Consider the following 16,805-nt stretch of genomic DNA (forward strand, 5'->3'; position numbering starts at 1 on the left):
CGCTATTTCACGGTCAGGGCGGCTAGGGTCTGGAACCAACTTCCAAGGGAGGTGGTGCAGGCTCCTACCCTGGGGGTTTTTAAGAAGAGGTTAGATGAACACCTTGCTGGGGTCGTTTGACCCCAGTACTCTTTCCTGCCATGGTGGGGGGGTCGGACTAGATGATCTTCTCAGGTCCCTTCTGACCCTAGAAACTATGAAACCTGTGAGCAAATGCCCCCTTGCTCTTCTCTTTTCTAGACTCAACAGTCCTAGTTCTTTCAGCCTTTCTTGGTAAGTCACAGCTTGGACAGCTATAGGAGCAGAAAGGTGCAACACTTACACCACTATAAGCCATTACAGCAGGAATCAGCAAGCCCCAGCGCACATGCCAGAGCATGGCACATGAGGCCATTTTGCTTGGCACGCCACAGGCAAGCCAAGCTCTAGGCAGCTGCCACTGGCTACAGAGCCCAAGCTGCTTGCAGCAGGTGGCCAGGAGCAGCTCCTGGCTGCCTGCTGCAGCTGCCCAGACCCAAGGCTGGCTGTGGCAGGCAGCTAAAGGCTGCAAGCAGCTGCACTGGGCTCCAGAGCCCCAGCTGGGCTCTGTGGCAGATGTCCGTGCACCTAGAGGCGCATGGCAGGGAAAGGACTGGGGCAATGCAACCCTGGCCTCTCCCCCACCATCCACCCTAGAGGCACATGCAACCGCTGCCAGCAATGAGGATTGGGTCTCTTGTGGCTCCCCTGCTGTCTGCGTCTGGCATGCCAAGCTGAGGTGCGGGTTGAGATCGGGGTTATTTTGGTCCTCCAGCCAAAATGTTGCTGACCCCTGCGTAACAGCATCAGTCCACACGTCTACAACTTTTTCAAGCATGGACAGATGCAACTCCTCAGAAAGGCCCAATATTCAAAGGAGGTCGCTCGGTGCTTCTATACCTCAGACCTCTAGTTTCCAGTTAGGAAGTTATTGGAGCAGATGAGTGAACTGCCCAGAACTACAGCTAACGAACGTGGCCACTGCTTGCCCCATCACCAAACTCCCAACAAGCCCCATGGCCAGATGTCACAGTTTCCCATTGCATTTCCACTGCAGGTGAGCAGTTCCTTCTCAAGAGGCCAGTCCCTAGGAATAGCGCCCAAGTGGGCTTGTAAATCCCAGCTATGACCACTTCTCCCCCAGCTCTTGGATGGAAACTCCATGGACAAGAGCTCCCTGCTAGACTGAGCTGGGAACTGAAAACCCACTTCCTCTGGTAGTTTGGTCTGCCCCTGTAGGGTCGAGGCTGCTATCTTGGCTCTGCTTCAGGCCTCCTTTACACATTACACCAAGGCCATGATTAACATGCTTAAGGTGCCATCAAGCAGGAAACAATAATGCTCAGCACAGACTGTGCAATCCTTGGCAGGAGAAGCCGGAGACCTGCATGGAGTCTTGAACCCAAGGCTATCCAGGCTGGGACCAACAATTAGGTGATTGTCTAGGGACCGAGGCCTCCAATAGTGGGATTCTTATGCCGCAACCCTCACCCAAGTGGGAACATCTCAGCTCTAGGGTTTCCCATCAGGAGCAGGGCAGGCACAGAGCCAACCTTGAGGCACACAGTAAAAACTAACACCAGAAAGCAGAGGATGGAGAGTTCTGCCATTCAAGAGACCTGCTGCCTGATTTGGGGTTGGCTCTTGGGGTCCCAGCCTGCCAAGAACTCACCTCATCAAAGGTCTTGTGCGGGCGGATGACCATCTGCGACTCATAAGTCCGGACACGGACATACTCAGGATCCTCTGGGATACTGGGGTGCTCCACTGCCCTGGAGGAGATGCAGGAAGAGTGTTACAATCCCAGCTAATGTCCTCAAGATACAGGTCCAGGCTCAGGTTTTAGCAAGAGGCATTGCCTCAAAGGAGATGGCCATGCACCAGAGCAGCAAGCAGACTTCCCACAGAGGCATCTAAAGCTTCAGCGACAGAAGCTCACCCAGGCCACACCTGCCTAGGGAAGCTGGGGACTCTCCATCACCAGAGGTGTTCAAGGACAGGTTGGACAGCCACTGCTTGGGAATCATCTAACTGTAGCGATGCCTATGCTCTACCATAGGGATTTCCCAGGCTTCTGGACTTCGCTGGTTGTCCCCTTCCCCCTCTTTCTACTACATGTGTCGGGGGGTGGGGGGTGTTAAAACTTCCTCAGAGCTGTTGGCTGCAGCCCAGGCTGGGGATGGTGACTGGGTTGTGCTAATGCTCCTGTTGGGACTTAAAGCCAGAGGTCCCTGGTTAGAGAGCTCAGGGTTATACTGATGCTGCATTTGGGGTCAGGAAGGAGTTTTACCCCCAGGTCAGACTGGTAGGGATTGCAGGGGTTCCCTTTCCTCTGTAGCAGAGGACACAGCCTTTACGTAGGATCTAAGCATGTATTACGGTCTTATAGAAGCAGGTCATTGACTGCCATGGCCCCCTGCTTTACCTGTGGCAGGGTTGGGTGTGATATCTGGTGGTGTCAGTGTTGGGGGTAGTTTTACAAAGAGGTTGGGCAATGGATTTGTCTGGAATGGTTTAGACAGGGCTAATATTGCCTCAGGCAGGGGGCTGGACTCGATGTGACCTCCACAGATCCTTTCCAGCTCCAATTCTCTGTGATTCGAGGACCCATGTCTCTCGTGCAAAGCTCTTCAGGAAAGGGCACTGGCTCTGTTTTGTTGACAGAGGTTGCAAATAAGGGTCACACCAGCAAGGCAGATGCCAGAGGTGCCCTTGCACGCTGGCTCTTCCACCTCTCCCACTATCAGCTGCACATTTGGAACAGAGTCAGTGCGTGTGCACACATCCACCAGCACAATGCAAAGCACGCAGCACATAATGCTCGGCTTGGTTCTCTCCTGCCCTATCTTACCAGAGGCACCTGTGGTCTCTGTGCTTAGAACAATGCCCCTTCCCTCCAAGCAAGCCCACCTCAAAGCTCTAACCTCTCATTCCCTCAGCCCAGGAACACATCTCCAATTCCCTGAACCAAGGCCACCCCATTGCTCTGGCTGCAGGAGAGGTCTCCATTGCTTGGTCTTGCACTCACTCACCTCCAACTCCCACTAAGCATCTTGCTTACTTTCTCTGGAGCCTGGAAGCATCTCGTTACCTCTATGTAAAATCCTTTCCAAACTCTTCTTGCCAACCTGCTTCCCCAGACCTCCTCCCTCTCTCCCTCCCCAGCTGGGCACTAACTAGCATAAGAAATGGAACACGGTGTCAAAGAAAAAGAGCAGCCTCTTGATGTCACCCTGCGGGCACTTCTCCAAACCCATATCATGAGGTGGGCACTTCTCTCTTCTGCCCATGCCGAGTCTGTGATCATCTTACCCAGGTTAAGAGTATCAGGCCCAAAGGCTTGACTAGGGCCTTCCATGGTGAAATGTACATTAATGGCACATCACTAAGAGTTACCTGCTGGGGTCTGGTGGAGAAGACTGCATCTGCCCACATAATCAGAAGCAGCCTCATAACATGCATGTGCAAGGGGGCAAAAGAACCAAAGGATCCTAGGAAAGGTGGGCTGGAAAGCACCTCAAAAAAAGTCATCTAGTCAAGACAGGTTCGTCCCAACTTAACCAGCAAATCAGCCCAAAGTAAAAAGGCCTGAAAACCAGAATCTTGCCACACAAAGCTTTGGGCAGCTCATTCTAGCAGCAGTCAGCAAAGTTTTAGGAGACATGGGCAGGAAAACTAGGCTCGGGGCTGAGACTGACCAGCTCTGACCTGGCCACTGCTGAAGCTCCATGCAGTAGGGCCCACAGACCATACACTGCCAACCCCAGAGTTATAGAAAGGGCTTACTATACTGTCAGCGAGAACCCAGTTGTCCAGTTAAAGCAGGGAACACTGCATGACTAGACACAGCCAGTCATGCTAGAAGGACAGCCCTCTACCTGGGATCTCTCAAGCATATGTTAACAACCTTTTACAGAAGCACCATAGTTCCCCTTGTTTTACTGGTGGCAGGTTTGGGTGTTATGTCTTGTGTTACACCAGGGTTGATGGTAGTTTTACAAGGAGTTTAGATTATGGATTTGCCTAGGATGGTTTGGACAGGGCTGACCCTACCTCAGGCAGGGAGCTGGACTAAATGTGACCTCTGGAGGTCCCTTTCAGACTGATTTCTCTCTATGATTTTTCTGATCACAGGAGCCTGACTAGACCATAGTGGTAATACATACCGTGATACCAGCACCATCAGATTATTTTCCTTATCAACATTGTACCGCCGGACATAGACATAGTCCCGTGAGTACATGGGGTACTAGAAGGAGAAACACAAAATCAGTCCCCCCCATCTCAGGGTCGGGAAGAAACATCCTGAGGCAGGTAAGGGAAAAGAACTACTCACCGGGAAGTGGGTTACCCAGTGGACCACTTCTGAGCCAGTGGTCACATCTCGCTCTATCACATCCAGTTTGATGACTAGAGAATCCCATTTCTTTCGGTACTCAGTGTCCAGCTAGCCAGAGAAGAAAGGGCTCAGGAGAAGGGTAACATGGAGCAAAGTGATAACGTGTTCTTCCAGTCAGTGGTGGTTATGCAAGGAAAAGGCAACTCTCTCGGGAAATCAGACCCAAGTCTGTTGAAAAGCTTGTGAAAGCCCAGCTTCACCTGACCGGAAAAGACACTCCAAAGGGTAAATTTAGGAGCCCTGCTGCCATCTCACTGCACAGTGGCACAAACCAGGACAGGAGGGCAACACGGGGTTCCCCTCTAAGGCTGTTTCTGGCAGCCTGGTTTTACAGAGAAGTGGTTTGTGGCTTTAGAATCTGACCCTGTAGCCTTCTGCAGCACGTGACTACAGAGTTTAAGGTGGACAGCCAAGCAAGCTGCCGAAGTCTGGCCTCACCAGTGACTTCCCACCCACCATGCTCCTGATGCACTTGGGTCTGGTTTTGGAGGCATGTGCCCTGGGAAAGCCATCTTTCCTACAGAACTTTGTCTCCAGGCTCCAACTGCCAGGCCCTTTCTGGCCAAGAACACTCCTCAACCTGCATCATCCACCATGCACCTTGAATTCTCTTGGTAATAAACACTGGGGAGTGGAGATCACTCCATGGATACAAAGGACAAGCCAAAGAGGGGAGAAGCTAATGGCTGGGGAGCAGAAGCTGTACTCAGAGACCCACAGACTGCCAGCTAATGCTAAACTAACTTGCCTGTGGGCTTTGCTAATTCCCCCATGAAGCCAGTAAGGAATTTTTTCTCCTCTCCTATTCCTACAGGGGAAAGAAAAATCCTGTCCACTTCCTTCAGGAGTGCTGGATGTTGGCTGTAGTCCAGGCTAGGGAGGGAGACTGGGCTGGACCAGTGTTCCCGCTGGGACTCAAACCTGGAGGTTCCTGGTTAGGGGGTCTTTGTCCTACACTCAAGGTTCAGACTGATGCTGCGTTGGGCATCAGGACTTCTCCCCCCTTGTCAGATAGGCCCAGACTGGGGGGGTCTGCCTTCTTTTACAGCAAGGGTACAGCCTCTGCCTGGATCTCTCGAGTACATTTAACCCCCTGGCAGCAGAAAGGCACTGCCAGACCTGGCATCACTTGGAGCAAAGCTGTCTCTAGGCCTTGCTGCTGTACACATGGCTGGAATGTGGTGTTAGGAACAGGTCAGACAAGGATGGCAGGGCTTGTACGGGACTGATCCTGCCTTGGGCAGCGCTTGGACTAACTGTGACTTCTGGACAGCCTTGCCTAGTCTGGCTGTGACTCTAAGACTGTCATCACATACAGATCACCTGACTGTGGGCAGGTGATGAAGCAGCAAGTGCTGCTACTGACAGGCCACCCCTGGCTCTTCTCTGCCCCACAGCCCATGTCACAGGCTGGCTGCAGCACTAGGCAGGGACACGGTTGTATTTCTGCACCACTGGGTTTTCTGAGCTCAGACATAGGGTCTGGGAACACTCACCTGCACATTGAAGAACTGCCTGGGGGTCACATCTGTGTAGGTCCCAAAAACTGTGGGGAAGGGAGACAAAAAGGTGTAAGCTAGGCTGTATGGCAAGGTCAGAGGCAGACAGAGCTGGCACCATGGCACACAAAGAAGGGGAAGACAGGGCTGGCAAGGAGAACAAAGGGACATGGAGTGATTCTGGTTGGGAGCAGAACAGCTTAGCATTGGGAGGGAAGGAAGCTGCAGCCGACACAGACAGCATCTGAGAGGCACACGCAGCCATACCAGGCTTCCCGTGAGACCCACAGTGCAACAGCTCAGCCGGGGTACGATTACCTCTGTACTGATAGAGGTGGTTCCCTTCAATTGGCCGTCGCCACAGCTTGAAGTGCTTCTTGTCCATCACCAGCTCCCAGGTGGGCTCACTACATGCTGGCGTTACAGGCTCCGGCCGCTCCTCACTGCCACTGGGGAAGAAGCTGACCATCTCCCGCATGTGCTTCATCTCCTCTGCGGACCTTGGGGAGAGGAAGGGAGATGCCCAGTATCATCCAGCAACCTGCCTGATACAGCCTCCAACGCCAGCTATGCAATTCTAATGAGCTAGAGGCCTCAGTCATCCTGGTGATGGCCACAAAACCCAACAGCTCCATTGCATGCCCCATCCTCTCTCAAAGTCACAGGCTCAGAGCTCCACGCCCTTGGCTGGCCTGCAGACATGGCAGGTTCCTAGTGAAAGCTGTTAAAAAGCAACACACTCTCTCCCAGGCTCTGGGAAGGCTAAAAAGCAGCAGTGGAGGGCTGTGGTTCATGCCAGACCTGGTCCTTAGAAAGCTGGGCCAGAAGCAGCAATTTTGGGATCTGGGATCAGATCCCAATTGCACCACTACTTGCAAGGACAGGAGGAGCCCAGGACAATAGTCCCAGGCTCTCTTTATGCTGGCAAGTGGAAAGTTAGGTGCTGCAGTCCTGCACATGGGGCTGGCAGTCAGCTGTCTGCTCTGGACCTGGTCTGAGACTCACGGCTGCCAGCCTTGATCCCTGGACAATCACTGCTTGTTGGTCAAAGCCTGACAGCCTCAGGTTCAAGACTCTTTAGTTTCTATCGCCAGGAATTGAAAACTCTGTTCCCAGCATAAGTATTTTCCATTTGACAGCACCTTAAACACATTAATCAGGGCGTAAATATAACACATAGAGCAGGCCTGGAACAGTTGCAGCAGCAGCCTCTCTCCTGAAGGGGCATGGCAAGCCTCTGAGGGAAGTGGCTTCTCAGCTCCTGGCTTAGTCTAGCAGAGATTGTCCATGGAGTTTCCAGCCAAGAGCTGGAAGAGAGGTGGCTGTAACTGGGATCCACAAGCCTGTTTGGGTGCTGTTCCCAGGGAACAGCCTGTTGAGGAGAAACTGCTCGTGTGCATCATGAATTCAAGAGGAAGCTGTGACGTCTGGCCACAGGCTTCCTGGGAGTTTGGTGGAGAGGCGAGCAAAGGCCATGTTTATTAGCCATGGTTCCAGGAAGTTCATTCACCTGCTCCCCCACCATCACCAGCTCACAGTGCCTCTCTCCTATGTGTACTGGCCAGACCCCTATGGGAAAGAATATGGATGCCAAGCAGCCATCACTTCCAGACAGATACATAGATACTGCAATATTCCTGCATGTCCCATCACTAACCCTGGAGCAGCTGATCTCAGACAACAAGACTTTACAAACCAATTTAAGGTGGAAACTGTGGAATAAGAGGTCGCTCACAGACTGGCTCCAGATACGTCTGGTCCAGACCAATGCTATGGATTCTTATCCTGTGACCTGCAGCAGTTTTGTCCCTATATGGATTACTGCTTTATTTCTCTTTCCTACCCCCTGAACCCCCCAGCATTGCCCCCATCTTTCTCCTCCCCCCACTTACTATTCAAGTCACTGCTTTCTATTTAGCAGCTCTGCTCCCTGCATTCCCCTCACAGCATCACATAATGCCATTGCTTACAAAAACTTATGCATCTCTAATTTAATCTAGAAAGCACAACAACCCCTTCCCCTTCTGCCCAATCTCAGACTAATGGGGTGAATTGCTTCTCCCCATTCTTGGAACAAGGTGAAGCTTTATGAGTTAGTTTGTTCCCAGAGGTGCCTGGAGCCAGAACAGGTAGGAGGCAAGGCCCATGCTGACACAGCCGGAAGGGAGCTCTGCCAGATAATCCAGGACAGGGCATTACTGAGCTGCTGACCATACTGCAGCTAGCATGTCAATCCTGTTATGAGTGGAGGTCCCATGAGATCCAGCTGATCTCTGTGCAGCCTATTTCAGATTACTGACGAGTCTTCAAGAGCGCTTTTGGCCTGCCCAGCAGCTGGCAGGAAATCTCAAACAGCAGCTGCCATTGGTGGGCTGCTCTTTGCTGCAGCACATTGTCCTACCAGGGCTAGGCCACAGTCCCAGGACAGCCAGGAAGGGAAGCATTCACATAACAAGCTCAGCAGCTCAACTGACCACTGGATGAATGTGGCAGCTAGGCAAAAAGCCATCAGAAATGAGTAGCACCGCTCCATCCTTTCCCCTGGACTCCACAATAGTAGGAACAGCACTTCTTGACAGCTACCTCTTTCCTATGGCAGCCTAACAGAAGTGTCCTCTTCTCTTACCCAATGACTCCCACCAGGTATCAGGACATGGTTAGACTCTTGCAGCTTTAGCATGCTGTTCTTGGCACCTATAGGCAAAGGCCTTTCCTGGTTCGGCAGGCAAAGGCCTGTGAACATTATCCTGCAGCCACTTGTGTTGCCCACACTTTTCAGGTCCCAAAAGATAAGGACCTTTTGGGAGTGGGGAAAAAGGAGCGTATTGTATGTGAGGAAAATACAGTATTCAACAATTATTTTTTGCTGTTACTTGACCAGTCTGTTGACCCACTTCCCAACCCTACTCACATGCCCCCACTTTGATTTAAAGAGCACCAGTTGACCAACATCAGAGAACATGGGCTACTATGGCAGATTTAAATTCTGCACGTGCTCACTTGTAGGATTCCAGGCTCAGCCACGAAAGCAGCCTTGAATGTCTGGCCTGCAAGAGCACGTTTCTGCAGATGCCTCCCTCCTGGCTGTGGCTCCAAGGTACCTAATTACATTTACAATTACTTATGATCAAGCATTACCATTTTTTAAATAGAATCTCACTTCATCATTTCACAGAAACAACAATCTTAGGTTTTGGTAATTAGCATGCTAGCAAGTGCATTAATTATGTACACCTATGACTGGAGATCAAGCACTGAAGAGAAAAAAAATTCACACAAATACATGGTAGGAAGGGAAGTGGCCAGGTAAAAACCAGATTTAACTTCAGGAAGCAAAAAGAAATATATTATTGGTCTCAAGCTCAAGCCACAGAGACAAGCAGGAAAAAATTAAGCTGAACGCAAAAATAGAGAGAGGAGAAATATCCGAGAAGAACCAAGGTTTCTTTTTTCAGCTTGTGATACATCCACCTAGCCCTTGCAACACAGCAGATGTTTGTGAAATACAGGTAATAGGCAAAGAGGAAAAGCTTCTTATCCGAATATAAATAGAGGTATAAAGAGCTTTAGTTGGCTTGATGACAAGACGCAGATGCAGCCTCTCTCAACAGGCTGAAATAAGTTTTTGTGACAGCTTTCGACTGCAGTTTTCTATGCCACTGAGAATGGTGACACCGAGTTTTCAACCATGAAAGCTTTACCAGCATGAGTCCAGATTCCTGTATAGAACAGCAAGCCTCCATAATAGATACCAAGGATATATGACAGGACGTTACCAAAGCCCAAGACATCAGTCTTGGATTCTGTGCTTTCACCAGTATTACTGCAAAGGGGATGGGGTAATCAGTCATAGAACAGGGTGTTTTCTTTCCAAGGCTACTATACTAACCTCTTTCCCAGACACCTTTTTTGTTGGTTTTTACCATTACCTTATTTATTCACATACCACTCACCTCTCCCCCTGAAAATTAGCCATCAAAAACTGAGGTGTGCATCTCAACAAGGAAAGTGATACTGAACTCTTGTTCAGTTAAAAGGAAAAGATTTTTCCCCCCTTCATTCTACTTTCCCAAAACAAGGCATGTGGTACATGAAAATGCAATAAGCTGGATTGTTTTTCACTGCAGTCCTAGGCAGTGGGTATTCATCACCCTAATTTAGCGATTCTCAAACAGGGTGTCAAGGCAGGTTACACCAAGTACTATGAACCAATACAAGTACTAGTACAAGTACCAACTGAACAGAATCATAGAGACGCTGGGTTGGAAGGGACCTTAGAGGTCACATCCAGTCCAAACCCCATCCCACCTTAATCCTTGAATACAGAGCAATCATCCCAGAAACCCACAAATCTGCAGGTGTTAGAAGGTGATGGGAAGGTGACCATCTTTGGCTGCAGCCAATGCCAAATGCCTTTAAAGAAGGCTTAAAAACGCCCTGACGCACAACACTTGGATTGGAAAGTGATCAGCTTACAAAATCTTGAAGGGGAGAATTGCATATAGTACTAGATACTAAATATGCAAGCCTAGTCTCTGCAAATATAGGTGCCAAGTACACACGTGTAGTCTCTGCCCAAGGCAGGATCTGCCCTGTCCAAACCACCCTATACAAATCCATCATCTGACTTCTTAGTAAAGCTACTGTCAACCCTGACAACACAAGACAACACACCAGAATCTGCCACGGAGAAAGCAGGGGGACCACGGTGGCCAACATCTTGCTACTATAAAAGGTTGTTAATTTACACTTCAAATGCCAGGTAGAGGCCACATTCCCCACTACAGAAAAAAGGCAACCCCCCTGCCCCACGCACACACACATACAGTCCATACCAATCTGACCATGGGGCAAAATACCTTCCTGAACCCAAACAGGGCAATAGGTCTGACTGAACTGAGGGGCAAGACCAATTAAGTCAGGAACACCTGGGTGTGAGTGTCTACAGGAGCACTGGCACAGCCCACTCAAAATTCCCAGCTTGGGCTGCAGCCAACACCCAATGCCTCTAAGGCAGGCTTAAAACCACCCTGACACATATAGCTCTTGGATTAGAAGGTGAAATATTTTGAGAACAGATGCCAAGCATGTCAAAAACTCTCCTTTAAAAGGAACCTCCCTTTGGGGGATAACAGAAAGCAAAGTACAAAATACCACTAACCCCTTCTGAAAGCCTGGGCTTGGAGACATACAGGGATGGTGACAAGAATACGACCTAAACACAATTCTTACCAGCCACCAGCACCTGCAGATTGGTGGTTTTCTGGGTTGATTGCTCTTTATTCAAGGATTGGGGGTGATCCTGCCTCAGGCAGCAGACGGGACTAGATGCAACCTCCAGCCCAACTCCCCTATGATTCTATTCAATTGATAACAGGTCCAAAGCACAGAATAAGACAGTTCCCTGCTGCACACACTATCAGTCCATCCATAATTCACGTATCTTTGTGCACTGTTCTCTACCGATACCTCTACTCTTTATATTTCTTCCCGGTGACCATCACCTCACACCCAGGCTCTTCTAACATCTCTTTTCAAAGCTGCCAAACTAACACATTCTTAGATTGCAGCTATGAATTCCTGTCCAAGCCCCACATTTGGATTTAATGCAATAATATTAATAGCTATGTTTATCCTTAATTGATCAGAATCTTTGCATCTGAAAGGGCACCTGTGCCCATGAATAGAGCCAGAAGAGGACCCTGGGTTTCATTCCCAATTTTGTCCGATTTCCAAGCTGGACTCAAACAAGCCTACTTGTCTCGATCTGTTCAGAACAGGAATGATAGGTTCCCATGTTGCAAAGTGCTCTGAGCAGCAAAGGCAGAAGACAGAGGATAGCATCTCAGGCATGAATACAAAGACATGCAGATGGCACATGGCAGGCCAGGCTAGCTTTTTAGTTTGGTTTTTATACCGCTGGCAGGTCTCTGTTAGATGTGAGCAAGGATATCATGCAGAGCAAAGAATAACTTCTCCCACATTCTCTTCACAGTTTCCATTAATGCCAGTTTCTAGCACAGTGCTAGCAAATAAGATGCCAAATAAAGGGTCTCTGTCTGGCTCCCTTCCTCATCCCCTATCTTGATGCTTAACAGTCTGAAAAGCTTCTTTTCTTCCTATGTTAAAGCTACATTCTTTCATACGTACCAGGACATTGCAGACGTCCACCAAATGAGTCACAACTGTGAAAATCTCAATGAATGCTGCCTTCCAAACACACTGGCAGAGCCAGTCTGAAGGAGACCCACTTGTTAGGTCTGCCCCCCCCCCGGTTCATTTGGAGGGCCCAATCCTGTAAATCGTTAAGCCCACTAATAGCTACAGTACTGACATGAGTAACCCTTGTGAGCAAAAGAGGATTACTCACTTAAGGAAATTCTTATGACAGACTTGACCCCAACCCTGCAGCAGTCAATGGAAAACTGCTGTAGGCTTAAATGAAGAAGAAGGTCTTGCATTTGAAAGTATATCTAACTCCATCCAAACCATACAGTCAGGCCAACAAAAGACATCACTCTAAGATATCCTTGCCCCACATCATTTCTGGATGATCATGCTTCCACTTATGACCAAGCAATAAGCCTGCAGGAATAAAGGAGCCACCAAAGCTAACATGGATGATGGAATAAGAATTCACAGTCCCTGTGTAAACCATATTTAACCCAGTCCAGTCTGTGGGCAAGTTCTCATTCTGCAATTTCCCAATTGCATCAGCTTTTAAAACTTTGCTCCCTGAGAACAGCAAGCAATGGAACATGCGACGAGACTAAAGCAGAGGTGGGCAAAATGCAGCCCGTGAGGCCATTCCATCCAACATGCAGGGCCCCCAAAAAATTTAGAAAATTAATATTTATCTGCCCCTGGCTGCCTGTCATGTGGCCCTCAATGGCTTGCCAAAACTCAGTAAGCAGCCCTCTGCCCAAAATAATTGCCCACCCCTGAACTAAAGCATTTGCTGCAGGCCTGCATGTCTTTCTGCAGCAGATGTCAGAGGTCCATCTTACTCAGTCTTTGCCCCACAGCACTCCCCAGCACACAATCTCAGCAGCATGGGGGATACCAAGCCAGTCCACCCGTTGCTGCCTACTCCACACACTTGTGGTCTGCACGCTCTGTAATCTTGTCCTTATGTCCCAGACACCAAGCAGTGAGGACAAGGATGCCTGGCAGAAAAGCATATACTGCATCCTGATCCTGCGAGCCACTGAGGACCTCAGCTGGCAGCTCCTCCACAGAGCCATTGCCACAGGCATGCATTTAGCACACTTCCTGTACTCCCCCGACACCTGTTTATCCATGGTTCCAGTGAGTCCCAGGACCTCCTGGTCAGCCGCCTCCTGCCCTAGCCAAGCTGACAATCTACCTGACCAGGATGGAGGCTGTGGCTGGAAGGAACCCCAGGGACTGCAGGGCCACCTTCCTGTCCCTGCTCTATGCAGAGTTTCACTGGGCAGCATCCACTGGCTCCTTGGACATGTTCCAGGGCCTGCAGGCACTGTCTGGTGCACTCTTCTGCCCAGTGTCCTCCCTAGGAACACTCATTTTAAACCTGTAACCTCACTTCTGTCCCTGTTTTCTTTTTAGTTGTCCCCCAAAATCAAGTAACGTATACCCAATAGCCCTACCCCCCCGCCCCACAATAACAGGGAGGAGCTAACTGTTGCTCTGTGGGCATCAAGTCTACTTATACATCAAATAGGCCTGCGTCACATGGCAGTAGAGAGCAGATGCTGGAAGACAGAGTGAGCTGGGTCTGACCAGGGTTTTTTCCCCCCTCGTTCCTCTCACTTGTAGCCTCTAGCCTGGCCTGCAGCACTCCCCATGAGTTGAGAAATTTGGTGGCAAGGGTGCAGTGGCAGTAATGCCATCCCTTCCTGATGCCAAAATTCAAAGACTTATGGGACAGATTGGAGCTGGGCCATGACCCTCCCCATGGATGGCCAGATCAGAGTGAGGCCATGCCCCCTTCCCTGCACCCAGCCAAACTGGGCAAGGCCATGCCCCCTTCCTCTTGCAGGGCCAGGCCTGCACTCTCCCCCGCCTTGAATGGCTGGATCAGTGCCAGGCTGCTCCCCTCCCAACTGTGTGACTGGGTAGGGCTCTGCTGGATCCAGCCCGTGGAGGTTGAGTACCACTGGTCTAGGACATTGTGATTCAAAGCTACCGGTATCCCTTTCTCCAAGAACAGGACTCATCCCTTTGAGAATCAGGCTGTGGACACTGGTGTTAGAAGCAAACTGGCCAAGTTCGCCAATGACACCAAACTTTGGGGTACAGCGTCCACACCCGAGGATAGGCTGGTGATCCAGGCTAACCTTGGCAGACTTAGAAAGTGGGCAGATAAAAACCTGATAACATTCAATATGGAAAAATGCAAAGTACTCCACCTCAGGGCAAAAAACCCCCACATCATGCTTATAGGCTTGACAGTACTATGCTCACCAGCACCACAGCCAAAAGGGACTTGGGGGTTATGATTGACCACAAGATGAACATAAGCCACAAATGTGATGTTGCAGCTGGTAAGGTGAAAAAACAAAAACAAAAACTGTGGCTTGCATCCATAGATGCTTCTCAAGGAAATCTCAGGATGTCATCCTCCTGCTGTACTTGGCCTTGGTGAGGCCACAGCTGGAGTACTGCATCCAGTTCAGGACTCCACAATTCAAGAAGGATGTGGAGAAGCTTGAGAGAGTCCAGAGGAGAGCCATGTGTATGATCAGAGGGTAAGAGAACAGGCATTATGAAGAAAGGCTGAGAGCCATGGGACTCTTCAGCCTGGAAAAGCACAGGCTCAGGGGTGACCTGGTGGCCACCTATAAGTATATAAGGGGTGTACATCAGGATCTGGGAATGCCTGTTCACCAGAGCACCCCAAGGGATGACATAAGGAAAAACTTCTTCAATGTCTGAGCCCCCAAGGCCTGGAATAGACTCCCTCCAAGGGTGGTGAAATACCTACTCTGGATTCTTTTAAGAAATGTTTGGACGCTTACCTTGCTGGGATCCTTTGACCCTAGCTGATTTCCTGCCCCTGGGGCAGGGGGCTGGACTCAATGATCTTCCAAGGTCCCTTCCAGCCCTAATGTCTATAAAATCTATGAAAATACTATCCCCACTCAAACATCTCTTTTCTGAACTGAACAGGTCTGGCCTCTTTGCTCTCTTCTCATATAGAAGTTCTTCCATACTGCCAATCATCCTTATTACCTTTCTCTGGGCTGCCTCTAGCTCTTCTATATTCATTTGGAGGCATGGGGACCAGGACTGGGCACAGGATTCAAGGTGTGAACACCCCAGGGATTTATAAAAGGGCATCACATTCTGTTCTGTTCACAAGTTCCTTCTTAATAATCCCTCATTGCCTGTTGGACAGTGGCTGAGCACCAGGCTTTGCTGTCCACAGCGACTCCCAGATCACTCTCCTGTGTGCTAACAGCTAATGTGGAGCCCAGGGGTGGATGCAGGGTGGGCATGGGAGCAGCTGCACCCCTTGATTCCTGCTCCGCCCAACATTTAAAACCAACTGCCTGGCAATGACAGCAGCATTTCTATTCAGGCAGCAGTGACAGAGTCAGTTGACTTCATGGCTCATCTTAATCTCCTGGATTCCTTCTAAACTCTTCACTCCATGGGCATTAACAAGTGCTTTTTTAATGGCCATGATGTTCCACTAATCCAGCTACGCCTTCTAAAATTCTCTCGTCTGCTAGCCTCTCTTGGTATCAAAGCAAATGTTTTACAGGCCCACAGACTGATTTTAACTAGGGATGTAAATAAAAATGATCCATTTGACTTCTGATTATATTGGTTAAACAGCTAACCAATAGCACAGGCCTAGTTCTGGCCCGGAGGTGCAAAGCCCTGGACTGATGCTTCCCCTGTCCTGCACCAGAGAAGGAGCTGCAGCCACCTGCCTGGAGCAGCACAGGGGCACTGGGGGCTGCACACTGACCCATTCAGACACAAAGACAAACAGCTCCCACCTGCTGCTTGGAGCCACTCCCCAAGGCCTTTGAGGTGGGGGGGAGGTGACAGTCACAAGCCCTGCCAGGCAACAGCCCACATGAAGCTGGAGACAGCTGCAGCAGGTGAGGTGTTTCCCAACCCACTGCATCCATGGGCGAACTGGGAGGCAGAGAGCAGATTAGCTATGGGTACTAGTCCTCCCCACTGCGCTTCCCCTCCTTGCTCCTCCCTCCTGCCTGCCATGCAACTTTACTGCTTAGGTTAGCTGGTAATGCATTACTGGTACAAACGCACTTCTCATTTAAATGTTTAACCTTTCACATCCTGAGTTCCAACTCTAGCTAGAGACATGAACTTGGGCCTTGAAGTCACTGTCAGCCAAGCCCCAAAAGGCCAGATTTTGGTTCATGAATCTGAAAGAGACGTACTTTTAATTGTAATGACTCCAGGGATAACGAGGCAACATCTCTGGATTATGTTTTGGCCAAGACTCCTGTGGCTTTTATATGAAACAGCAAAGAAATACATATTTTACTCAAGTCACCTTTTGGTTTTGCTTTGATCATGAACTGAATCACATTGTGCCAAGCCCCAGCTATGTCAGCAAAGTTTCTAGCTTTCTTGTTATCAGGAGGAAAATAGCTGTTGTGTTTTAGGTGTTGACAAGGCATCGCATGACCTGCACCCTTTTCAAAACTCTGTATCTGCCCAGGGTGGACCATCAAGACCATTCAAAAGGAGACAGACATTTACATGGGGGGGAGCAGAGAGATCAGGAGGAATCAGGGCGATAATAAATTGCCAGGAAGTCAGTCAACTCCCTCAGCACCACCTGGAGAGCAATGCCACTGGCAGGACACAAGGTTAAAACAGGAGTGCTCAGCTCCCAGCCCACAGGCTGGATGCAGCCAAGGTTG

General features: G+C 49.8%; 1 protein-coding gene across 1 annotated transcript in view; it reads right to left on the reverse strand.

The window, feature by feature from the left end:
• STARD7 (StAR related lipid transfer domain containing 7) overlaps positions 1-16,805 on the reverse strand; it is a gene marked incomplete at its 5' end in the record, with an annotated part of 25,294 nt that overhangs the window by 3,040 nt on the left and 5,449 nt on the right. Inside the window, 5 exons of the mRNA XM_019508228.1 lie at positions 1,691-1,790; positions 4,185-4,267; positions 4,355-4,465; positions 5,914-5,963; positions 6,235-6,416. Of these exons, the coding sequence (XP_019363773.1) occupies positions 1,691-1,790; positions 4,185-4,267; positions 4,355-4,465; positions 5,914-5,963; positions 6,235-6,416 (526 nt within the window). The remainder of the gene's footprint in view (positions 1-1,690; positions 1,791-4,184; positions 4,268-4,354; positions 4,466-5,913; positions 5,964-6,234; positions 6,417-16,805) is intronic.

Source organism: Gavialis gangeticus, unplaced genomic scaffold (genome assembly GCF_001723915.1).
Source record: "Gavialis gangeticus isolate Ggan-Ray unplaced genomic scaffold, GavGan_comp1, whole genome shotgun sequence".
Lineage (NCBI taxonomy): Eukaryota > Metazoa > Chordata > Crocodylia > Gavialidae > Gavialis > Gavialis gangeticus.